The sequence below is a fragment of the Aythya marila genome (assembly GCF_965140915.1).
Source record: "Aythya marila genome assembly, chromosome: 2".
NCBI classification, from domain to species: domain Eukaryota; kingdom Metazoa; phylum Chordata; class Aves; order Anseriformes; family Anatidae; genus Aythya; species Aythya marila.
Genome location: NC_139043.1, coordinates 141,944,676 through 141,971,423, shown reverse-complemented (window position 1 = coordinate 141,971,423; position 26,748 = coordinate 141,944,676). Strand labels below are relative to the sequence as shown.

The 26,748-nt window shown below is 38.6% G+C and overlaps 1 protein-coding gene across 6 annotated transcripts in view; it reads left to right on the top strand.

The window, feature by feature from the left end:
• Positions 1–26,748, top strand: part of TRPS1 (transcriptional repressor GATA binding 1) — a 214,380-nt gene that overhangs the window by 45,731 nt on the left and 141,901 nt on the right. For 5 of the 6 annotated variants that reach the window (XM_082753864.1, XM_082753860.1, XM_082753861.1 and 2 more), the window contains 2 exons: positions 8,632–9,761; positions 17,607–18,210. In XM_082753864.1, the coding sequence (XP_082609990.1) occupies positions 8,632–9,761; positions 17,607–18,210 (1,734 nt within the window). The remainder of the gene's footprint in view (positions 1–8,631; positions 9,762–17,606; positions 18,211–26,748) is intronic. The other variant, XM_082753865.1, reaches the window with a different exon arrangement.

The window sequence follows — 26,748 nt, the reverse complement described above, 5'->3', positions numbered from 1 at the left end:
TGTTTCCATTTTCTTCCTCAGAGACTTTTATTTCATTGAGTTACGATAAATTCAATAGGGTTGGGTAAATTCACTGAGCTGTTTCTGGGAGATTGACTTTCTTTCTGGTATGGATTTTAGAAAACATTTGCTAGCACATCTGTGAATTCCCAGAGAATGTGTCCTCAGCTTTATTGCTGTTACCAGAATAATATTTGTAGTGAGTTCAATGGATCAGCTTTTGCTGCTGCCACTCATTGCCTTTTCTTCACATTTAGTTAATTGATCAATGTCTACAGGCAGTTTTGTTTTGCTGGATATTTTAGCCTGCGGTTGGCTAAAATGTGGACGTATGTAAGGCAGTAGACTTCAGGACAGATCCAAAGACTTAAAGTAAAATTCAGCTGACAAAGATAACAGCTATGATGCTGAAAACCATTTCTTTGCTGCTGCATGATTAAGTGTCCTGTGTTTGATCTAATGGCTCTTTAATGTAAAATATGGAAAGGTCTGGAGACAGACAAGTGGGTAGCCAGTAGGCAGGAGTCTTGTTTCCATCCCCAGGTTTTTAATGACTGAGTGGGATGGCTTCAATAGAACGGCTGTAGAGTGCTGTCTTCTACACAGCCTCTAGCAAAGGAGTAGGACAGTTGATGCCAATTGTCCAGTGAGGACGAAGAAGTGGGCTTGTATCCCCTCAGACAGAGCGAGGAAAGGAACCTACTTTTCCTGTTTCCTGAACAAGTGTTCAAGCCATTAGGCTATTGTATAAAAAGGGAGCACGACCCCATTTCCTGATACGTTTTAAAAGAAAACAGTGTCCCTCAAAGAAAGGGACAGACATGTCTGCATTCAGGTGAGGGTTTCAGATGGCATGTCCCAAGGGGGAAGAGTATTGATGCAGCCGTGAATGAAGACATACTGCAGTGCTCAGCATTTCTTATGGTCGACTCCGGGCAGCTTCACATCGTGTGTGCTACCTCTGAGGAGCTTCCTGCTCAGCGTGGCGCGGGTTCTGGAGCTTGTCATCACATATCTGCCTCCTCTCATGTTCAGCCTTTAAAGAGATTCAGACTCCTTTCTGAAAGGACTAAAACGTGATAATTATTACTTTTTTTTTTTTTTTTTTTAATCCAGGCCTCTCATTTGGATTGTTTTATTGTCTTAGATACTGGCACAATCATGCCTTGTGAGACAAGGAGAGAAATTTCAGAAAAGCTATGGATTAATAAAAGCTGTCCAAAAATTTATTGATTATATTCCAGTAAGCTGTGACAAAAAAAAAAAAAAGTTTTGCATTATCTAACTACCCCACAAACTAATGAAAGATTGGCAGCAGATTTTTTTCTTTTAAAATTCTAGATACCCAATATTGTAAGAGTTGTCCTATAATACTCGGGCTAATTGTGTGTCCTATATGGGTAACAACTTTTCCAGGATTTTCCTAGCAACTGAGCGCCCATCTGGATATCCATCTAACAGGCTGCTCAGCATCCTGGAAAGTGGCAGAAGTGCCAATGCACACAATATAAAGCTCTTTATATTTTCGCCTTTATAAATGAGTTGTGAGCTCCATGTGCACACACAGTTATGCACATGTTCTGGATTTTAACATATTTTAACATGTGTGTGACTAGAGCTCAGCGACATGCTTTAATAGTGGACTTGGCAGTTCTAAGTTAAAGGAAGGACCAGATGATCTTAGAGGTCTTTTCCAGCCTAAATAATTCTATGATTCTAGTAATACAACTTGTAAGTCTGGTCCAACTAGGATCCAGGTAAACAAGAACCAGTAGCTTGATTATTAATACCTTCTTGGTTTTTATCCTCTGCTGCTATTTTAGCAGTTCAATTGAATATAAAGCTGTGAAGGTAAGACTAAAAAAGCTGAAGGGGATCTGTAGAGGTACAGATGTAATCAATATCCATTCTTGTGTTCAGGGCTTTCTCTTCATTTTGGTGGTTTTGGCAAAGGGACTCACAGATATGATGAGAATTCAAACTAGAGGCATAAACAAGTACATCATTTACTTGTTTATTAGTACAAATAAAACCTTGTTAAAGTTCAACTTTGTCTTCAAGTGGGCTTCCTATACGTACACGAGTACATAACTACTTGATGTAAATGAAGACATTTATGTGAATGAATTCCATTTTCCTTACATGCTTAGACAAATGGATCCAAATTTTTTATTGTTGGTCTTACTGACTTTAGCTGAATTGCCCATGAAGTAGGAATTACTTCTAAAAAAAACCTGACCAACAGCTGCTGTATATGATGTATCCTAGTTTCTTGGGCTAGGTGATGTTGTACTAGGTCTTAAAGGAAGTGCTAGAACAGAACTTGAATGAAGGCATGATGTTCCAGTGAGGCTTCTTTCATCTGTAGGCTGTGTTGAGGACTCTCCCCGGAGAAGGCTGTCAAACTCTCTTGGGTGTTGCACCTGCATATGTGCATACCTGTTTATTTTGAGTCTTATTTCTGGGTCATGATCAGGGTTGTAGACTGCCTTGTACCGAGTCATACCTCCTAAACACAGGAGTCAATGTTCTCTCTTAAACCACAGGCATGGAGAAGAAATGGTGGCAGCTGGAGTAGCGGATGTTGGTAAAACACACATATACATGTACATTCATATGCATGTGATTGTGTGTATACATGCATGTGCTTCTTTTTCTCATACAATCTATATGTGTATAAATATGTGAAAAAATACCCGTGGTCTTGTAGGCATCTAAATTCTATATTGAACATAGCTCATAAGTAACGATTTTTATTCTTGTATGTAGATGCTCTCTTCATCATTTCTGTAGATGCATGAGCAAGTTTACTATTCAAAATGATATGCAGTGATTTACAGCATGTCAGCTGCTAAGTAGTAAGTGCCTGGGAATATTCACTTGTGCTGTGACAAAGATGAGCTATTTTAGACTTCTTTCAGTGAGAAGTATTCAATCCACAAATGAGAGCATTCACATGGGCAGTTAATGTGGACAAGTGATGTGATGTATAGTCACAGCTTTCAAAGCAAAGTTGTTTATACTCATCTTTATGTCCTGGATATCTGAAGACTATTTAATGAAGAAAGTTTGTGAGACTAGTAATAGTCACAGATATATTTAAAGATACAAACTGCTAAGGTAGCCCACAGAAATGATGACAGATTAAAAAATAAAGTTGCTGAGAAAAAAGGAGAGTGGCTAGGTTTTCTTCTGGTGTAAATCAGTGCAAGTTTGCTTCTGAGTCTGAGAGGCTGTGTGAGTTTACAGTAGCCAAGGAACTGTCTGGTAATTTTATCTGTACAGAAAGAGAATAGAAAGGATGGTGGCTCCTTTCAGTTGCTAGATGTTAGTCTGCTAGTGTTAGTTAGCAAATGAAAGTTTTGATTCAGTGTTCCTTACTTTTATTGTTTTTACACATCTGGTCTCCTGACCTTAATTTAAGTGCTGTTATTGTTCTGTCAGACTTTTTATTGTAAAAATAGCCTGGTCTGCTACCTTTTAAGTTCTAAAGTCAAAAAAACATACTGTCTTCAATGGCAACAGAATAAATGTTGAGAAGAATATGCTTCTTTTGAATGAATGTGACCCAATGCTATGTTTTCTTGTTATGGTAAATAGAAATAACGCAGAAGGCCAGGAGTTTGCCCTGAGTCTTTGCCTTATGCAACATAGTTTTATCTACAGATAGATTATCACAGTATGGTAAATAGTTTTAAGAGTGAATATGCTCTGAAGATTATCTTAGTTTTACATGCAGAGAGAGCGAGAGCAAGTGAGTTCTCCATATTGGAGGTTAGAGAACTGAGTGGTGTTACACAAACTTGCATGAAAGCCAGGAATCTGTTCTGGCCTGCATGACATGAAGAACTTCATAAATGTGGGATGGTTAAAATGTTCTGGATGCTGTATTGCACAAAGCAAATGAATAAACAAGAGCATTAGAAAATACTTTAGGATTAGAAGATTAGGAGTAATTGGCAAAGGCAGACTGGATGGCTCAGGAGATTGGTAGGGGATCTAGAGCCTTTCACCTCCTGATTAACCAAAGATGTAACCCAGTTAATCAAAAAAAGTGATATATTAACATTTAATGTTCTAATGCAGATGGTTGCTCTAGTTTCTAATCAGCAGTTGCAGCAGAGGCCACAGGTCAAAGACATCTGTGCAAGCCCTTACGGTTGAATCGCTTACGTGGATACAAGCCACTGGTTTCTGCTGGTGAAATTTTCTTCATGAAACATGATTGCAGGAGCTGGCTGATGTTATCTATACATCTATATATATAAAAAGCATATATATATATATATATATATATATTTTTTTTTCCTGTAAGCAAAGTGGTATTTTTAAACTCCCTTGACATAATAAGATTTAGAACTTCAAAAAGGGGGGGGGGGGAGCATAGAGTATCAATTGTATCAAGGGCAGGTTAAATTTAAAACACTTCAAAAAAAAAAAGACAAAACATACCTTCCCTTGCTTGAGTCCATCTATTCCATGAAATCATTGTTTTCAGTCTGAATAATGAAGGTATAGGCATACCTGTTGGAAACATATAGTGCAATTATACTGCTTTGTTGAAGTACTTGCCAACATGCTGTAGAAAGTATGTTTTGAAATGTTGTCAATTACTGTGTTATCTTTTCTCCTCTTTCTGGCTATTTTTAGAAACGTGCGTGGTAAGTGAGGAGATAGCTTAGTTGTATTAGCACATGAACTTCAATTCTTGTGGTAAATTTAGTCCTGATCTTTTGGATTTTGATGTTTTTCTGCATTAATAGATGAATTTAACAGTTAAGAGTTCTGAGTTTCAGGGAGTCGTGCTGTAACTGAAATGTATTTCAGTTTAATCCCCAGCTGAGACCTGGCCTTGAAGAGCAATTTTTGAAGAATACCAGCGCAAACATCTCAAGCACAATAATGGAGAAGCCATTCTAAATAGCCTTCTTCCTCTGTGCAACACAATAATGACAATAGTATTGCCATAATAGTGGTGCTGTAGGAGTAAGTGATAATCCCAAGGTCTCAGAAGAAAGTGACAGTGAAGAACTAAATCGTGTCTCCCCAGCCCATACAGATGCCTTGCACATTAGGTTCCCTTTACAAAGAAAGAATTATAAAGATGAATTTTCTTATGTGCTTACTGAAGGAACTGTGGATCCAGAGGTGTTGCATTTGCAGTGCAAGTTGTACAAGTACTTTTGCTGCCACTACGTTGCGAATACTACTCTGTGATCTGGCACTTTGGATTCCACTGCTAGTAGAATTGCAGAGTTTTAGCATTGCTTTTGTTTGGTTTCTTCTGCTTTATACTGGGGAGGAGTGTCTACTGAAGAAAATATAGCTCTGTGAGGGCAAAGCAGAGGACTAGGTTTTAATGAAATCAGTATAAAATATGGGAATACTAGAAGTTATCACTTCTAATATCATACACAAATGTGGATATTGATTTCTAAACTAAACGTACATTTCTCTTTTCACCCTTATACTTCACTCTCCTTTATTTTTCCTGTTTCTGGGGATGGTCAGAGAGAGCAGGAGATTAAGGACAGTTACAAACCCAGTGAAGGAGCTTGGTGCCTGTACATAGCGATATGATATGTAACTGAAAAATCTGAAAGTCAAGCCAAGTCTTGAGCAGAATGCATGAATGCAAACAGTTCTGCAAATGTGTAGGCTTCGTCCAAATTTGGCTGGCTGAAAGCTGAAGCAGCCTCAGTTTATACCAGCACTTTTTCCTCCAAGTGCTTCTCCCAGCCTCGGTGTGGAAGCCAGTTTCTTCACTTCTTTTTACCTCATGACCCTCCAAAAAGGCTTTAAGTAGGTTTTGCTAGTGCATGAGAAATGTTTTTTGAGTGTAATAACATTAAGATGACCTCGTGTTGCCTTTCACGTGCATGCTCTTCTAATGGGATACATTAATTTGAATTGTGGCAGGGTAGTCACAGAAATGCCAGCCCAGTAATTGATAATCAATTAAATTCTAGTGCTGTGAAAAATGTTGTTTTTTTGTTGTTTGTTTGTTTTTTTTTCCCATGTATTGCAACTGGTAAACACAAATAGTGTATGAATACTTCGTTCATTTTTATCCTTTTCTGATGCAGAGAAAGATGTATTAGCATAGGACACGAATTTGCTATGTATGCCACTGAGCAGGATTAGCACAAGTTACGAGAATGTTGTGATTTACAGCGCATTGTATAAAATGCTAGTACGAATACTATGTTTTTTTCCAGCATTCGTAAATAAAAGTAATTAGCAGTGAGCAGCGGCAGGCATTATTGTCACTCACAATTTCTAACTAATTTCTACAGAGTGTCTGCAAAATAGGTTTGTTATCTGTAGGCTCTGTAAATGGACAGCTAAGAGTAATGGATGTATTTACTCATTAGCGCCACTTAAGGTAAAGCATTTTGGCCAGTTTTCTGTGCATGCATCGAACAAACATACGTAACTAATTAAATGAGCAAAACCAGATCACCTTGCATCTGAAGCAATCACACAGTGAACTGCTGTTATTTTCTGTTTGCCATAATTCCATCAATGCTTTCTTTAAGTTGTCTTTCAACACCATTGAGACTTTGAACATTGAAATAGTGCAGTGGATGAGGGCCTCAAGTGCCAGATACTATGGAGCTCACCCAAATCCCACTGTCAGTGGATCAGACTCAGTAGGGTTTTGTCTCCAGTTCTTTTTAGGCATAAAATTAATAAAACAAGATATCCTCAGCAGTACAGAAGGTCTATTAAAACTTCCCTCTTGAACCTTTTCAAAATCAAATTCATGACTTGGTATCAGCACTTGGAGTCCCAGTTTAAATGAAAATATTGTTATATTGTTATAGTTAAATCCTAGCTATTTGGCTCTCCCGCTCACCAGTGCCTATTGAGATATGTTTCTTAAACAAACATAAAGCAATTTTCAGTTTATTTAAGAAAAAGTTTTAACCAACGTATGGGAATTGTTCAATTGTTCTTTTTTTTTTTTTTTTTTTTTTTTTTTTTTGAGTCAGAGGCTGAATAGCAGCTCATTATACCATGGTTTAGCAACTCATTGACTCACTATTCTGATGTACAATTCTGATGGGACACAAAGGATAGCGTCTCATTCTTTGAGCTAAATGGCTAAAAGGCATTTATATTATATGCATTTAAAATGTTTACATTTCATGCTGTCTGTATGTCTGAGTCTTTCCGTATGGTGTGATACTGAATGAGCAGTGATCACATACTTTCTTTGTGGCACAGCTGTTGAGGAGGAGATGAAAAATAATTACGCCATTTGCCTAATGCATCACAACTGAATCCTGCAGAAATGTAGTAATACACTTACTAGTTGGGAGAGTGAAAATCTAACCCTTTGTGGAAATTTTATATTCCCTATAAGGCATCTCCTGGGCAGAAAAACTGAGATTGTGGCACGTTAGCTTCTACCCATGTCCCTGATAGAGTGGTGTAAGATGGATGATGACAAAGGAGTAGCTGGCTGTGGATTTTGGGTGTGAAGAGGAATTATTTTCTGGATGCTGTACATTGTTTACTATTCAGGAAAAGAAGTAGAGCAGCGGTGACACTTTTGTCAGGAGATTCTTTTTTTGGCCTCCAAACCAGTTGTACAGGAGCAGCAAATCCCCCTGATGTCACGGGGCAGGTGTGGTGCACTCCTGGGAAGGGCAGGCCTGCCTGCTGTGCGAACACATGCTTTAGCAACATAAGCTCTGGAAGCCTTGTTTCCTTCCTGCAGACAGACCATTTTGCTCAGAGATCATGAGAACAGTTAAGTAGACGTACCTTTTTTTTTTTTTTTTTTTTTTAATTAGTGATGTCATGGCCTTGGGTGTGGTAGGTTTCTTTGCCACATGCCATTTTTCTACTGTAGTTTTTCCATCCTTGTTTTACTAAATTGGGCTCTGTGCATGAGAGGACGGAAGATTTCCTTGGAGAACGTCTGCACTGAGTAATCTTTGAGAAAACCGCCTCTCGTTTCAGACATCAGCCACTACTGCTTTGTTAAAAGGCATCCTGGCGGGTACTGGATACTCCTACAGGATTGTTCTTTAGAAGAATTGGTCATACTTCGACCCAGCAAAGTGACTTCACTCTTTTAAATTTAATTTTTGTGTGCTCATGTTTAGAAAGCAATTCTCTTGGGCATTTAAGCATGAATATCATTAAAACATTAAGTATATTGAAAAAAAAAAAAAAAGACTGAGGGCTCGTTCTTTTATTCCACAACTGATACAAAATCACAGCAAAATTTCCTGTCGAAGGGTTCAGGGATTTGGGAACTGACTATTAGATTGTCTATCAATAACTTGATTTAGTGAAGGAAGCAACAGTCCTATTGAGGAAGTCTGAATTCTGATCATGTTGTGGATGCATGCCGCAGTTTTCTCAAATGTTTAGTATTCATATGGAATATATATTCAGCTGTGTGAAACATTTCATAATCTTCATCAACAAATGCTAAATAAGTTGAGAGTATAAGTATGATATCTTGCTACATTAGTACAAGTGCACAAATGAAAATGGTGTTGACATTGTTTAATTAAGAGGCTTATGAGTTAATTGCTCTCTGTTTCTCCTTTTTTGCTTCCTTGCTGTTTAAATCTACAGTGGAGCTAAAATGACCCTATTGTGTATTCACAGGTTACTTTAGGTGGAACCTTCATCGGAATTGGGCGGAAAACTCCAGATTGCCAAGGCAACACCAAGTACTTCCGCTGCAAATTCTGCAATTTCACCTACATGGGCAACTCGTCCACTGAACTAGAGCAACACTTCTTACAGACTCACCCAAACAAAATGAAAGCAGCCCTTCCCTCCTCTGATTCTGGTAAAACTTCAGAGAAAAACTCCAATAAATCCAGTCCTACTCTTCGACCATGTGATTCTGGAGACTTGGGAAAGTGGCAAGACAGAATCACTGTAAAAGCAGGAGATGATACACCAGTTGGATATTCGGTGCCCATCAAGCCAATAGATTCCTCTAGACAAAATGGTACCGATACAACCAGTTACTACTGGTGTAAATTTTGCAGTTTCAGCTGTGAATCGTCCAGCTCATTGAAACTATTAGAACATTACAGCAAACAGCATGGGGGAAACCAGTCAGGAAGCCATCATCCAGATCTGAATGATAAGCTTTCTAGGGGATCTGTCATTAACCAGAATGATCTAGCCAAAAATGCAGACGGGGAGTTAGTGACAAAGACAGAAAAGGGTGCGAGTGTGGCAAAAAAGAAAGACTTGACTAGCAAAGGAGCAGAGGACAGCATGGTGACAAGCTACAACTGTCAGTTCTGTGACTTTAGGTACTCAAAGAGCCATGGCCCAGATGTAATAGTGGTGGGCCCACTTCTCCGTCACTATCAGCAGCTACACAACATTCATAAGTGTACCATTAAGCACTGTCAGTTCTGTCCCCGAGGCCTCTGCAGCCCAGAAAAGCACCTTGGAGAAATTACTTATCCATTTGCTTGCAGAAAAAGTAATTGTTCCCACTGTGCTCTCTTGCTTTTGCACCTGTCTCCAGGGGTGACAGGAAGCTCTAGAGTCAAACACCAGTGCCATCAGTGCTCATTCTCCACTCCTGACGTAGATGTTCTCCTGCTTCACTATGAGAATGCACACGAAGCCCAAGCGTCTGATGTCAAACCCGAAACAAATACCCTGCAAGGGGCGGACGGGCCGCTGACTCTCAAAGAGAACAAAGAACACTCATGTACCAAATGTGACTTTACCACCCAGGTGGAAGAAGAGATTTCCCGACACTACAGGTACAGTTTAAAATGATTGCTAATAGGAACCCAAACAAACGGCCCTCCTGATTCCTTAATTACATGTCATTGTTCCCTAAAACTGAGGAAACTGGAAATCAAAATAGGAATGTGCATAGATGCAAATCTTTATAGCCAGGGTCCAATCCAACATCCACTGTGTTTTGGAAAAACACCAGCTAAGTCCGTGGCTTTAATTACATGTTTAAACCTGTGCGATGAAGAGGGAGATTTGGATTTGTCTGTACATGTTGAAGTTCCATCATATTTGAGGTTTGGTCAACTATTTTCCACCCAGTATCTCTTAGGTACTATTTTAGTTAATGTTTTTTTTTTTTACCAGAAAGCTGGCATCTTCATTCATTAGGGGAACACAAATGGCTTTACTTTCCAAGATAGACTGTGAATCCTTTCATGCTCCGTAACAGTGCTTCAATGTACTACCTTTTTGTAGTATTTTCCATTCCCAAGTCCAGCAATGCAATAATGAGTTTAAGAGCATTCCACTGCTGTTTTGGTGTTGGTTTCACACTGGGAGCAGACACTCTTTTGTCTGTTGATGTCATCCCCCAAGATCCTTTTGCAGATGCTTATTTTTGTGTTGCTGGTTTACAGTGTCATTCTATTTATTTTAAATGCTAATGTTCCTATTTGGAGGTGGATGCAGCCAGTCTCCTGACTCAGTCTGACACAATGTCACGATGGCAGCCAACTCCCTGCTAAACTTCTTGGGTCAGTTCCTGTGCTGTTGTAAACTGGCAGTCCAGTTTACATCGGAGGAGGAACTGGCTCCTAGACTTTGTAAAAAGCTACAGTTATGTGCTGCTGCAAAAGCAATGTTAAATATTAGAAAATCATGCTGAATATGTTAATAGTTAAGGCTAATGCGTCAACAACAACGGAAAGCTCAGTATCTATCTCATCTAAAAGATCTTTGCATGGAAGCCAGCTAGAATGAAGACAAAAGAAGATGCATTTTCAAAGCTAAAGCTTTGTTAAAAGCTCAAGAAACTGTGCCACGTTTAATAGATTCCAAGACATCCAAAATTAACAAAGGCAGACTGGGGCATGATACTTTAATAGAGATGAAAGCTGGGGGCATCCAAATGTTGCCCAACAGAGGGCTGCATTGGCAATGTATCAGGAGTCTATTTAAAAAAAAAAAAAAAAAAAAAAAAGAGCAGATTGCTCATCTTTAATTTGGAACTAGTGCCCACGGAGGATTCAGGTCCCAGCATGCAGTGCCCCATTTTTGATCCAAGTGGGCCTCAGGGATGTTGTGCGGATTAATTAGTTAATGTTTGTAAACTGCTTTGAAGATGAAAAGTGGTATCTAAGTTCCAAGCGTTATTATAGCAGCTTTGAGCTGTGCTGTAGAACTCCATAGGCAGCACTTTGTCCGCCGCTGGGGCATGGCATGATCTTTTTTTAGTGGTTAAATAACTGGAAGATTGAAATGGCTCCTTGACTGAAAAACACTTTTATTTTGCTGCAGCTGCTAATTTAAGTTTTAACAAGCACGCCTAGTTAAAATCCTTTTTCCCAGGGAAAGGAGAAGCCATGACTTTGAGAACTGTAAGGCAGACACCCCATGGCAGCAGTTTGTCCTCCAGAGTGCTCAGCACCCTTCAGCTCCAACAGTTGTCAGTGGGAATTGCTATGTGATGCACTCTTTGGAAAATCAAGAGATGAATTTAAACATTTGAATCTCAACTTGTTTGTCTAAAATTAGCCTATTCTGTTCAAAACACTCGAACAATGTATTTTTAAGCCTTCAGTCTACCGCATTATAGAGCACTCTGAGGATGTTGTATAGTCAAAGCAAAGAACAAAATCCCCACAACTGCCAACTTCTTTCCCTTTCCCTTACCCTGCTCTCCCACTCCCTTTTAAATTTGAATTTTGTTTATTTTCTACATATACTGCTGCTCTTCTTTCCCACTGTGCATCGTTTTTGAAGTTACAGAAGTTAGTTTGGTTTTTGGTACATGCTCTGTAATGGCAGACACCTTGCTTTTCTATGCCTCAGTTTTCATAGTTTTTAATATACCAAACTAAAACAAATAAAAAAGACTGCTAGGGCATTATTCTTTCTATTTATATTATTATCAGGTATTTGTTTTTTCCTTTTTCTTAACAAAAGTTTTGCATATACCTGATTTGTATTTCCTTTCCCTCTTTGCATTTTAAGAAATAAGGGTACAGATTAGTTCAGATTTTTAAAAGAACTTAAAAATAGTGGTGTAAAATAGTTGTGTTGGGGAGTTATGTGACATACATAGAAAAATACTGGTGTGGCGGCAGCTCACAGCCTAGCTGGTCTTCTCTGTGGTTTCAACAGAGTTTGTCCCAATAAAACTGTTAGGCCACACCATTATATATTTCTGATTTATATAAAATTATATGCACGAATATAAATATATATATATGTAAACTGGCATTTTATATAATAAGTGGCTGAATGGATTGTAATGATAAACATGGTCATAAACATTAATGTGGTTGCAGGAAGTGTTTTGCCATACACATATTTAAGTTTACCGTAGATAATCTGTGAGTATTGGAGATAGCTCATACTTATTTGAGTTTGTGTATTTTTTTTGTCTGCTTTCTTCATTATGTTCTTTTTTAAGACATAGACATGAACAGCATGTTTAATTAATTTGCTTTTATTTGGTTTCCTTTCGGCTCTTTGTCTACAATTTGCTGGTGTTAGTTAGTTTATTTTTTTTTCTATGTCTTAATATTATTCCTTTGCAGCCATGTATTTGCAACAGTGTTAGAATTTGCAAAACTCGTTCATTTCAACTTTTCTTTCTACAGAAATGTATATTAACATTTAACTCTCATTCAGTATTTCCTTGACACGATTATTTGAGACCTGTTCAGTTAAATTTGAATTTAATGAATCACATTGCACTTGAGTTTACTTGTATTTAAACTTCACTAAAAGGTGCTTACTCAAATAAATCCCCGGAAGGTTTGTTGGCCTACATTTTCTAATTCTGTTACCGCTCATTTTCCATTATTCCTCTGAGGAATCAGGTATTCTGTGCGTTCATTGTGAAATTTATTTATTTTTTCTTAAAACTGTCTGCTATTCTGATGAGCTAAAAGATGCAACATGTAATTTAGATAAAAATCATATTGACTATTAGGGAAAATTTTGCATGTCAGATCACTCAGTCTAGATATTATTTTTCTTCTTGCTTGAGAATAATTTATTTTTAATTTTTCATTTTTTCTTAAGGCTGAATGAGGCTTCTTGCAGACCTTTACTGCCGGACTTTTTTTTTTTGTAAAAATGAGGGAGAACAACGCATTTTCTCGTTTTTGCACAAATTACTTTTTTCTTCATAAAAATCTTTACTGTCAAAAAAGACCGACAGTAGCATTTGATCAGTGCTAGTAGTGCTAATTACAAACACTGTGCTTGAAAGATGGCCTAAAACTCTTTAAGAAATAGGTAGGCTGGTGACTGTTATTCATTAAACGACAGAAAAATATAAAAAGCAAATAGACTCACAAATGAAATACGAGCTTTGGCAGTGGAGCAGAATCATTTTTTTCTAATAAACAGAGATTATTTTTGCAAATGCACGTGACGGCAGCTTTGTAGGGCTGTTCAGCAGAATTACATGAAATTTCTCACCTCTTAAATGTCAGTGGAATGAGATGGTAAAGGCAGGGGGGTACCAGTGGAGCTGCGGCCTGCATGCGCCCAGCACCGCGGCTGTGCTCTGGGGACGGGGGCATTGGAGCTGTCCCAGAGTGCCCTCAACACCAGCAGGCAGCAGAAGCTGGACAAAGGTCTGAGACGTTCAGGTTGTGGGAACATGGAGCTTTTGGGCTGCTCCCTGGAGAATCTAACTGAGGGCAAACGTGTAAACCGAGGCTCAGCAGCTCCTGCTTTGTGGCAGAGCTGGGGCCTTCACTTGGCGAACAGCAGCAGCAGCTGCAAAGACCTTTTCCATCCTCCTGACACCTTAATTCACTGCTCTGAACTTGTTTGCTCTTGCCAGTGGCTTTTGCTTGCATTTTATTTCAGTCTTGCTCTCCGCTCTGCCCGTTCTCCTCCCCTTCCTGCCTTTCCACTGAGTTTTCTTGCTTGCTTTTTGCTCCCTTTGCTTCTTCTGAATATTTTCCTCTCCCCGCAAGACCAAGTGCAGCACCCATCCCCAAAGTAAACTTTCTTATGAGCCTGTTTCTTCACAAGAAATGTTAGCAATTATTATATTCTTAATGAAATTCAAAGCATGCAAAAAAATGAAAGTGATATGACAGCTGTACCTTCATCCAGAATATTTTCTATGCCCTAGAGCATAGGAATGTCTTCAGGTAATTTTAAAAAAATTACTTGTTTTGTAAAGGATGGTATTTTGTAATACTTCAGACTAGTTAGAAGTATGTCAACAAGACTTAATTAACAACTCGCTAGTGTCAAGAGTATCACAGCCTATTAGAAATCTCACATAAATAACATTAAATCTATCAAAAAAAAAAAAAAGACAACTAATCTCTCCACCTTCAGGTTTTGCAAGGGAAAATTCTTATGTTCTATTGCAACCCAATTCAGGTGTATTTCAGTAGAAATAAATGATAGGATTTTATTAAGTTGTCAAAACCTGACAGGGCAGCAACAATTTGGCCAGAATTCCATGACATTTAATTTTGGGATTGGGCCATAACTGTTTTAATGTCCATGAATAATCAAGTCTTTGATTTATTTAGTAGTGAAAATAATAATGCTAAGTGACATCAGTGGATGGTGTAACATTGCCTTTCCATTGTCACATGGGAAGTATGCCAGCTTATGGCTTGAACCTGCTTTTAGTTTGTTTGAGTGATATAGGAGCAAAGTCATAATGGGGAGAATGCTGTTTCCATCTTTATTTACCTAATTTTCTTCCATACTTAACTTTTCCTCAAACGTCTATCGTCCGACCAATAAGGACAGAAGTGCTTATTCTGTTCTTTGCAAACTGGAACTTTTATTTTTTATTTATTTATTTTTTTTGCTTAGTTTTGGGAAGTTCTGTGCACAAATCTAGTTGTAACTCAGACCTTTAGGAACCTTGTGTAGATTTAAACTCTGGTACAATAAGAAATGAAAGCTTGCCAACTTGTTCTCTTGATTGCTCTCAGGGTGGGGTGATAAGAATCAGAGGTGAAAACATACTTCTTTTTATGCCTTGTTCTGGGGAAGGATAAGAGTTTCCAATTCTAAAAAAGTTCTCTAGGGTTACAATAGTTACTATTTTATTTGAGACTTTGACTTACATTGGACAGCTACAAACTTCAGCTTGCTTTCCTTGAGCTTTTGGATAGAAAAATATAAAGGACATGTAAAATACAAAGATTTATAATGACAGCGATGGACGCTACTAGAGAAGTATATGTCCTAGAAGAAAAAGCCTGTTGGCTACTGCTACCTGTTGAAATCAGTCTTTTCCACATCACAATTTCTATCACAGTTTAACAGGAAAACTACAGAATGTTTTCATGACTCCCTCTGAATAGATTATAAATCCTTTAAATTAAGAAACCTCTCACGTAAAAAAGGTGATTTCAGCAGGGCCCCAGCCACTCAGTTACAACTGTATCTAATATTCTACATTTGTTTGTGGCCTCATAAGCATGGCAGCACTCCTGTGGTGTTTACTGTTCCTGATCAAAACCATTTAGCCAGCGTGGAAGGGAGAGGAGGGGAAAAGAAAAAAAAAAAAAAAAAAAGAAGCAAGTTAGGCAGAAAAAGATCAGCTGTTTGGAGGTGTGATGTCTGTAGATGAGAGCCAAGTCAGAAAGGAGGGGTTAGCTATTGAAATAGCCAAGTTAAACAACAGACACTTAGGGCTAAGTAGTCTCCCAAAGGATTGATAAACTTTAACATGGGGAGGTATGGGGTTGAGCCATTAGCCCCAAATGGTGTCTTGTTTAACTTGGCTTTTAAGATAACTAGCCCCTCTCTAACTTGGACTTCCCTGATGGTATCCCACCTTTACAGGGCTGACCCTCTTTAAAACTTGGCTTTTTGTATTTGTAAAATGGTTTTGATCAGATAGCACTCTCCCTTTTTTTTTTGGTTCAGAAGAGAATTAAGCTTGGTTTAGAGAAGAATTAAGTTGCAAGAGTGAATATATTAGTGTCGCATTGAGAGAGAAGCTGATTTTAATAAAACACAATTGTAGAATGAAAGAAGGGGAACATAGCCAGAGCAGGATTTTAACCCGCAGCTTTCTCTCCTACAAGTAGGTTTTGTTGCCATAAGGCTATATGGAGAATAGCTGACTGTATTTTTTGCGTAACTGAATGAGCCCAACTAGTCCCTTAAAATGAATATAAAAACAGAAAATGACAAAAAGAAAACTGATATTGCACAAGGGCTAAAAAGCTCGAATTTGAATGTGTGCTCATGTCTGCACGCTGACACAACTGCAAGAAAATCAGACAATGTAAATAACATATGGTTTGTTTTTTCAACTAAAGGAAAGAAGGAAGACAAGTTTTTTTTTTTTTTGTTTGTTTGTTTTTTTTTGGAAGTTTGGCAAGTTGTCCCTTCTAAACTATCATACTTAAACAGGGACATTTTGTGTATCATTCCAGTTCCACAGATGCATTGAGAGCCAAATCCTGCTCTTACTGAAGTCAATGGGAGTTTAGCCATTGACTTCACCGAGACCAGGATTTGGCCTCAGAAGAATTAATTCCAACAATTGGAGTTGTCAGGGCAGTAACAGATTTCTCATGCAAGTTTTGTCCTGTGTGGATAGTGAAAGGCTCGTTTTCTAGCTTGGCTGAAGATGCTGTTGTGGCTCTTGAACGCACGGGGTGTGGATGTGTGAGCGGATCTGCAGGGAGAAGGTTGCTGCAGCTCTGCGAATGTGTCGAGGAAGGGCAGGGACGGTGCTCGGCTCAGCCTGGCGCGGCGGGGCCTGATTCCGATGGAGGTCTTGGACCACTTCTGTGCATTAAATGATTATTCATAATGTTATATAGCTCATAAAAAGTGCTCTGTTCCTCTGATAGATAAAGTGGTAACATGTTGTTCCAATGTAGCAACATATGCTTTACATAATTTGGTAATACAGCACTTTATATAGGCTTCGCGAATGAAAACAGGAAGGCGCGTTATTCCATACTGCTCCAGGTCTTACCCAATCACTCCTGTGTTTGACAGGAAAATGCAGCTTGTATTGACACAGCCAACTATGCTGCTTTTGCTTTAGAGCAGCATCTAAGGTCATGTTGAAATGTCCACAGAGGACAAATAGTATTGTCTGTTGTGTGCAACCTGCCATCCTTTGGTGTGTTCTTATCCTGTAAGTTAAGCAGAGTCCCACTCAAAATGATCTGTCAACAAAAGTAACTAAAAATGGTGGAAAGCAAAGGAATTTTTCAACATTTGAACTTTCTAGAGTATATTTATGTGAATACTGGGTTTTATTTGTTTGTTTTTTATACAAAGAAAACTTTCCCCTTCTAACTATTCGATTTTGGTTGGAAAAAAAAAATACTACTTCAGTGTTTCTACCACAATGGAAAGTGGAGAGTGTACTGCAGCAAACGGGAAAGGAAACAACACAAATCCCAGTGAAAATTATATGAAGTTTAGAATAATGCAGTGGAGTATGAATGAACAATAGGAGGTCATTGCAATGCGTGGGGGTGAAAAGCAGCAGGATTTTTCCCCTATTGTGTCAGACAACAAAGCAAACCTGCCTGCTTTATTGGAGGGACTCGTACTGTACGTTGAATTTATTTTCTTTCTTCTTGGGTGGGTAAAGCCAGTGAGAGCGGGAGGGCTGAAGGGAGACTGGCATTAATGCACTTCTCGTTTCCTTCCAGGAGAGTACACAACTGCTACAAATGCCGTCAGTGCAGCTTCACAGCTGTTGACACTCAGTCACTACTAGAGCACTTCAACACTGTGCACTGTCAGGAGGTGGACATCACTACAGCCAATGGGGAGGACAGTCACGGCGTTTCGTCTATCAAGGAGGAGCCAAAAATTGACCTCAAGGTCTACAGTCTGATTAATCCAGACCCCAAAATGGGGGAGCCCATATCTGACAGCATAGTCAAGAGGGAAAAGATAGAAGATAAGGAAGTGCTTAAGGAGAAGGGTTGGACTGACAGTCCCGCTGATGATCTTCGTAATGTGACCTGGAGAGGAACAGACATTCTGAGGGGGAGCCCGTCCTACACACAGACCAGTTTAGGCTTGTTGACCCCCGTGTCTGTTGGCCAAGAGCAGCCAAAGCCTTTAAGGGATAGTCCGAACGTAGAAGCTGCCCATCTTGCGCGGCCCATTTACGGCTTGGCGGTGGAGAGCAAGGGCTTCCTGCAGGGCGTGCCAGCCGGAGCGGCGGAGAAGGCCGGGCAGCTCACCCAGCCCTACCCTGGATCCGGGGACGGCAAGGCAAAGGATGAATCCCAGTCCTTGTTACGGGTAGGAAGCTCTCTCTCTCTCTTTTCTTTTCTTTTTTTTTTTTTTTTTTTCTGATTACATGTATGCTATGTTTAATTAGGCATGTGAAAGATTTCTTCATTTCCAGAGAGAATGCATGGGAAAACAAAAATAAAAATCAGGGGAAGACTGAAAGATTCAAACTTGTAGACCGAAACTGACAGGTAAATGTTCCAAAGTGTTTGCATAAAACAGTGCATATATTTGATGCAGTATTAGTAAGCAAGTGAATCTGCTTTTGCTATTTAGCTCTGATTGAATTTTGTTTAATCATTCCTGCTAATTGTGCAGGTTGATGATGCATTTGAAGAATGAGGGTTTAGAACCCCAGAAGGCTGCACATCTGTTACACTGAAACAACTAATCACCTCTTAAATTTTGAGGTGGTGTGACAGTTCACACTTAAGCAAGATTTCACATTATTAAATATATAAGAATACGAAACCTGAGTTAAATGTTAATAAAAAATAACCTCTTTTTTTTTTTTTGTAAAACAGCATAATTACATATCAATTTTGACACTTGTCTGGTTGCCTTGGAAGCAAATAAAAGAGAGAAAAGGAAGGAGCTTGTGTGATAAAGAAGGGGAGAATATGCATTGCACCAAATAATTCCTATTCTGTCTTTCTAAAAAAATATATAATAGTAAAAAAATGTAGACATAAGGAACTTCCTAACTTACGCTTTTTCCCCTGTTGGTAAACTTGAAGTTAGAAGAGTTCTCAAATTCTGAGGAGCTGAACACAGGGACAAATAAGAGCCTTCCTCCTGGTGTCATCACTGAATTTTTTCAGGGGCTGCTCCCCTGAAATTTGAACTTTTAGGAACTTGCAGGTGAACTTCACTAGAACGGAAGTGGTGATCATCTCTTGTTCTGCATTGTCTTTTATAAGAACATTTATAACCATAACTTCCATTACTGTAAGAGTGAACAACATGACAGAAGAAGACCAAAGGCAAGATAAATGTTTTATTCCATGGTCTGCTAAGTTTATACATGTATATATCTGTCTCCATATACATATATATACATATACATATATAAATCTTCAAAGCTCTTTTAAGATGAAGTCAGTAGTCTTAAAAATATTACAGTTATTCTAATTATAAAATAATGTGTCTGTCACTTAAAGTTTGCAAGCAATTTAGGGGGACCACAGTCTTTTGTGCCTTGCAGGTCGTGAATAGCTACTGATGTCAGATGTTAAGTGTATGAGAAGCAGTCACAGGATGACAGGTTCCTGGTTGGGCCTGGGTGTGTGCTCATTGTGAATGGCAGGTTTATATTTCTCCTCCATTTAGAAATATGTCTAAAAATATATATATATATATCTGACTAGCAGTGGAATTCATGCTGTACATATGACACTAGTTATATACTGGCCAGAGGAGCCGTTTATATTTTGGGTTTATCCAGAGTACAAATAATTTTCATTTATTTTTTGACTTCTTAATAACATTATCCAAAGAGACCTGGTAATCAGCTCTATAAATGTCTAAATTTGTTTGGTAACTAGAGCTTAAAATCTGAAATAGTAGAATAGTAGAATAAGACCATTATATTATGATTTTAAGGCAATACTAAATGAAGAAAGGAAAACTGTGCACTGGCTGCTTCTTATGCCATCCTTTAAAATAAGTTCAATCTTTATACAAAGATAATGGTATATTTGTTATTATTTTTTATCACTTTGGAAATGTTTTGATCACTTCCAGATTTTCAAATAATATAAAGTACCAATAATGTGCATGGTTTTCTGATTTTTTTTTATTTTTTTTTTTCCGTGTATTAACAGGGTATATAAATGAATTTCTTGCATTTTAAAATTATGTGAACAACCCAACTTTTTTTTTATATGGTTTGTAAAAGGATTTAATACTGGATTAGGTCTATACTGACTGGTGAAATCATGCTGACAGCTTTCAAAGAACAATTACTTTTGTATACATTTTTACCTTCATTGCCTTTGGACTCTGATGTGCTAAGTACCTGGTTGTCTGTTCTTTTTTTTTTTGTTGTTGTTGTTGTTGTTTTTTTTTTTTTTTTTTTGTTCCCTTCTCTCTTTAGTTATAATAATTTCATTTTCACTTTTATTTGGAAATTGGGCAAGTTGCCTTTGTCAGTTTGAATTATTTAAGAAACAAGTGGGGAAGTTAACTTTCTACTTCTGAGGAACAGAGTCCCTAATGATATATTTCATCACTATTAATGGGTAGAGGAAAACAGTGAGAATTCAACCTGCTTGAAGATAAGGGGGGGGGGAGCTGGAGGACAGGAGATGGGGGAAGATGAAGGAGTGGGATTCTATGAGTGATATTAATTCTTCCAGTGAGATGGATGTTCCCTGTTCCCCAGGATCTGTGAAAAAGATCTCATGGAAACCTTTATTTTATTTTATTTTTGATGTAGTTTTCTATGGACAGAGCTATAGGATGAAGTACTGGGGCCACTAAGCAAGAAGAAAAGGTGATGGTCAGCTTGACCAGTGGGAGCTTTGTGTTGGGTGTTATGAATACCTGGAAGCTCACTCAGTCTGGGCAAAGTTAGAAATTGTTCAGAAAAAGCCTTCTCCGTTTTGGGTAAAGTTAATTTTGGTAATCCTGAAAATAAAAAATCATACTGTTACCAATTCTCACATGATTATCCACTTTTGGGGAAATGTGTTTTTCTAATGTGAAATAGTTGGCAGAAATAGTTAATGTTACTCAAAAATCTGGGGCTTTGTAAAAACAAGGGGTTAAATCAGTACATACTTGTGGTATCATATAATGAATTCTCATGCAAAATACTGTATCCCAGGACGACTGGTGACTAGGAAACAAAACCTATAATAAAATCTCTGTAGACACCTTCATTTTGTGTTTTTTCAAAGATCGGCACAGAGGAAGCCAAAAATTTGGGATTACTCAGTGAATAAACACTGTGAGAAATGGACTGAAAAAATCTAACACATCCCTTTGGTTGTGCTGGCTATTCAGTATTTATAGAGTGGTTCTGTTTATTAAGAATGATTTGTAATGATTCAACAGTAGCAGTAATACCATGTGCTTTTCATTTTTTAGTTCTCTCATGATGACTGGGGGAAGGGAGAGGGAAGATAATGTTTTTCACATTTTTTTCATAAAGATAGAGAGTTCAATGTTGCAAGGCAGTTTTCTAGATACTGAGTTTATGATTGGAGTTATTAGCACTTTAACAAAATATCAAGGGCAATACAGATCAACAGGGGAAAGGGTGAAAATATACAGTTGCCCCCATAGTTCTCTAATGATAACTGTAAACTTTTGGAATTAAGTGTTTCTCAGCTTTGGGTGTTCTGTAAGCTGTTTATGTGCTGCTTTCTCGCATTCCTTCAATGCATGATGGTCGTGTTCTCTCCCCAGGCTCTGTCCTACAGTAGATTATTCATGGGAGTCATTAGGGTAGGATTTATTTTCTTTTTAGTGGCTTGTGACCTTTGAGGAGCTGGAGATAGTGCGGTGGCAATAGCTTGAGCTCTGCATGTGTGCAAGCACACATATGCAGGGGACGCACCTTTTTCCCCGAGAGAGCTTCCAGGCTGTGTGTGTGTAACAGAATCTTTCTCAGGGGCTTGGTACACTTCTGTGAGTAGCTTTAATTTATTTTTCTTATTAAAATGTTTCCAGCAGCTGTACTTACAGCGAATATGTATGTTTTGCAAATGGGAATTACAAAAAATGTACCCCAGCGTGGTACAATGTAGACATTATTTCTGCTCTTCCTTAGAGTAGCTGATTTTTTAGTTTAAAGATTTGTTGATACTGGAAAGTCTATTGAGATGCAAAAATGTTCCTTTTTTGGGTAGCACATTGGCAGCCAGCAGACTCCGGGCCAGGCAGATTGTTTAATGCTTTGACAACGCTGATCTTGGACAGCAGGAACTTTTTGCTAAACTGATTTTAAATGAAGTGGCCTGTTTTGTTACGTGTGGACACTGCCGTACAAAGTTTTCCACAAAGTGGGGAATTGCAGCCTGTGCCTTCAGATCTACATACAGACCTAGTTAGCCCCCCTGAAGGTATTGGTAAATACTGCTTCCTTGCATCGTAGTGTAGCTGATGCAGATGCAGAATAGCAGTGTGCCCTGCAGGGCTGCGTATGCCTGAAAGCACAGGGAGATGCCTATGTATTATTAATTATAATTCATGCAACGGGTGGATTTGTGTACCGTCAGAGGGAGAGAGAGAGAGAGATCATCAAATTATTGCAAAGGTACTGGTGGTTGTTGTCAAAGGGAGATGGCAGGCTGTAACATTAAATATCCAGCTGAAGTTATGGTAACATTTGCTGTGAGTTTTTTATACAGGGGCAAAGGATAAAAGCAGCTCTGCTATTAAATCGAGATTATTTTGCACCACAATGATTAAACTCCTCACGGGAAATGACAGTGTTTCAAGAAAGTTTCCATTTACTTTAAGGAGAGTTATTTTTCTTTTTGTCTGTGATATTTATGCTCCTGATATTTCTTGCAGTGTTCAGTCAAGAAGTTGCTACATGGCTTTAAATTCAGAGAGAGGAAGTCAGAAAAATATATTTGTCCTCCCCATTTTGCTTTCTTCTCTGTGGCCAGTTGTGGCTCATTCTAAAACAAGCACTACGTATGCAAGTATCAGTAAATTTATGTATGATTGATTCATTTAATATCGGTGTAGTAAATGTCAGATGCAATCCTTAGTAGCAAAACACTATTTCTCTTGTTGTAAAGCATTCTTCTGCTATCCGGAGCTGGATGCCAGATTCCTGCAAAGCGGTGCAAATGCCAAACTGGCCTTTTGATTTCCAAAATACTACTCCTGTGCATATAAACATGAAATTCTTGGCCAGAATGGCAACATACCTTTGAGGTAAAAACTGCCTCTCAGGTGTTGGTAGAAGTCTTGCTGCTGCCTTCAATGCAAAGCATGCTCTTGGGGCAGGTTGTGTTTTAAACGTGATTTTTCAGTGTCCCACATCCAGCCATCTTCTGATAACAGCATCTCAACAGTATATCTACAGAATTAAATTTAACAGATACAGTTACATCATATATCTTGTATTTAAGTTGTTGGAGATCTTGGACTCAGCAGCTCATCCTTCAGCCACGTTGGGGAGGAAAAAAAAAAAAGCAGCCCTTTAAAGAAGAAACATCTGAAATAGTTTCCCTGTAGCTGCATCTCATTTTTTTCCCATTTCCTCTGACTCTGTTAGAGATCTTTCAGGAAGTATTTATAGTCAAGGCCATTCATTGCCATACGGGTCCTCTAATTAGCTGAGGGGAACTCAGCAGGCACTGTGTCTTACTAACGCACACAGCTCTGTCAGGTCACAGAGCTGCCAAATGCTCTCTCTTTTTTTTTTTTTTTTTTTTTTTTTTTTTTTTTGAAGCACCTGTTTCCACAAGTCTCTGCTCGGGGAGGTGGTGGGCTGCTTTTTAAATATAACTACATCCTGGAAAAGGGCAAGAATCATCCTGCAAGGAAAGTGAGAAAATAAAGATAGGACGCAAAGAGAAACGATTTTGAGGCATTGGGTTTCCTGCGCAAAAACCGAGCTGAGTGAAATCCCGCGCTGGGGAGCGGGCTGCGAATGGAGCTAAAATAGCTCGCCGAAGGTTTGAAGCCGTTGAGAAACAAACATGTACTTGGCTGCTTTTAGCAACTACTGGAACCAAACCCACAAGAAATTGAATGTTTTGCATTACTCATCATGACAGAGTGATCAGATCGGACTAGAAAGTAACTTTTAGAAAAATGTTAACCTGCCCAATTCAAGGCATGTTTCTGGTTTTTGTGTGGGGTGTGCCTGTCATGTGGAGAGACAGCCCCACCTCGCGCGTGTTTACCCACCCGACGGTGCATATTTTTTATTTATTTTTCTTTTCTTCTGCAAAATGTGGTTAAGGAGAGCTTTAAATGATAAAATCATTATTTGGGTGGGGCGCAGTAATAATGCAAAAGGGCAGCAGCTACGTCAAAATCCTTGTTGGAGAGGTGAATCAGTCGGGGAACAAAGGGCTGCGAGGGCTGGGACAGGCCCCCGGGCCACTGCGTCAGCAGCAGCAGCCTTACTGAAGTTGCTGTGATCAATAACGATGATTCAAGCAGGGAGAACCAAGATAATTCTTGATTTAAAACAAGCTGCTTGATTGGGATGGGAGAGACAAGAAGAAGAGGGTGCCCTCTCGTATTGAACTGACCAGCCAAAGCATCTGTCAGTCAGTGCTGGGTGCAATTAACTTGTTTACACATTACCCTTGCTAGGTGGGATGGGAGGACTTGTCTTTTGCCCTCTCAGGTCCGATGTGTGGTACCTGGGTCACTGGAATGCCACTTTGCTCGCATGCATGAAGCTGGCCTTGAGCATCCCCAGGCACTGGGGCAGCCACTTCTTGCCATGCTGCAGCTGCAGTGACTGAACCATGTGTATGGTGGGCACCTGCCTCCATCCCCCAGGAGCAGATAATTTTATTTTTTAATCAATCTTCAAATACACTGCTGAATTTTATTATTATTTTTTGCAACGTGGATGTGACTAGGTTGTACTTTTAAAAGAAACAGGGTCATGGTGTGGAGCGCAGCTGTAGGCCTTGTATGTGCACATGCTGGAGCAAATAACGCCGTGCAGCCTAAACAGTTCAGAGAGCTGGCTATGGGAAGCACCATTTAAGCTTGGAAGTAAGTAAACAGAGCTTCTGATGTGCTGAATGATTTCAATAATTAGCTGAGCTTTTCCAGAGTGTCAGGGGCAAAAATAGTTACCAAAGTTTTGAAAAGTGCATCTATAACAATTAGACAGTTCTGCTCTTATTCTCTATCACTAATAGTACTTTGCATTAGATTGTATACCTGAAGTGGAAACTCAAATTGTATTTGAAAAACAAAGATAAATTTTGCCAAACTGGATCCAAGAGGAAACACACACTCATGTCCAAGGGCAGAACTTGCTGCTAACTTGTAGATTTTCAATGGAAAATTAAATTTCATAGATGAATGCCGGCAAGGATTGTACATAATTCTATTTTTGCCTGAAGTACTGTGGTGCTGAACAATGAAAATCTATGTGAGGATACCTTTAACATCTGGAAGTGCACAGTGGCTTTCTGTGTTGAATTTCAGAAAACTCTGTACATGTACTTTTGTAATTAAAAGACACAATAAATAGATTCTTTCAGAAAAGGAATATTATGATAGACAGCAAATAAATGTTTAATTTATTGGACTAAGAAAGGATCATTGTAATTATAATTGATTTGAAGGAATCCAGATGCTATCCACATCTGAACAAATTCAAAATGGCGAAGATTTAAAGACAGATTTATGAATAAACAGTGCACACACATGTTCTGGGATTTTTCCATGGAGCTATCTAGGGGTTAATACACCCAATTAAAAATGGCAACCATGGAAAATAGTTCTGTTATATGAACAGATGTGTGCTGAAACAAATATACATGTGAGATATGCAAAAGGGTTTATGTAACTTCTTTTGTTACCTTAGCACTCCTCAGAGTCTGCATGTGGCCACCTTGCAAGTAGTCTTAATTTTAAGATCTCTAATGCAGCACAATTGATTTAGTGAACAATTTCCTGCCTAATAGAATTTATTTACTTATTGCACCAAGTTCTGTTTTTAAAATGATGCTTTATAATGGCTAAATGGTTCTGTTGATGTTTTTCTAAGCATTCTTCTAAGTAGCATTATGTATATTTTACGAAATCTTATGATCGTTGTTGTAGCAATATAATAATGTATGCATGCAATAGGAATCTGTAAATATACGTATTCTGTACCATGCTACATTGTTTACTTGGAGTTCAGATAGAATATTATTTATGCAAAGACAAGAGAAGGAATAAGGATGATTTCTCTTTTTGCAGTGTAGGTTTCTGAAGCAAATGGCACAGTGGCAGCACAGGCTGCACAGTGCTTTGCACAAAGCAGGGAGCTTCCTAATCGACTTTGCAATTGTTGTTTGGTTCGTGTTTCCCTGTGCTGCCTGAGATTTGCAAATATAATTATTTTGTTATTATCATATATAATATGTAATTTTATATGTGATATTATATCATATTATTAAAGCGCATATGTTGCCTAAGTCTTGGACAGCATTTACAGCTGCAGCAAGTGTGCCTTTCCAGTGAAGAGGGAAGAACAGTTCCTGCTCAGATTGCTGATCAAGTGCTTGGGAGTTGCTACTTGTTGTGTTTGCCGTAATACAGCTGGTGAATCATATTTGTCCTAGTTAGATGGTTAATCCCCTCTGATTTCTTAGCTTATCTAGGCCTTATACTCCTGATTCTGTCTGTGAAATGGAAGTAAGGGCAGTTCCTTGCCTCAGAAGATGAGAGTGAGGAGGTGCTTTAAAATCCTTATTGTGCAGTGCTACGAAGAGCCCTCCCCATAAGCATCCTGAGTCAATATTGCCAATTATCTTCTCTGGGCACGATGATGTAACTTATTGCAAAAATACTGGCAAAAGAGAAAAACTTAGGAAACATCATCATTTTAACTTCGTTAAA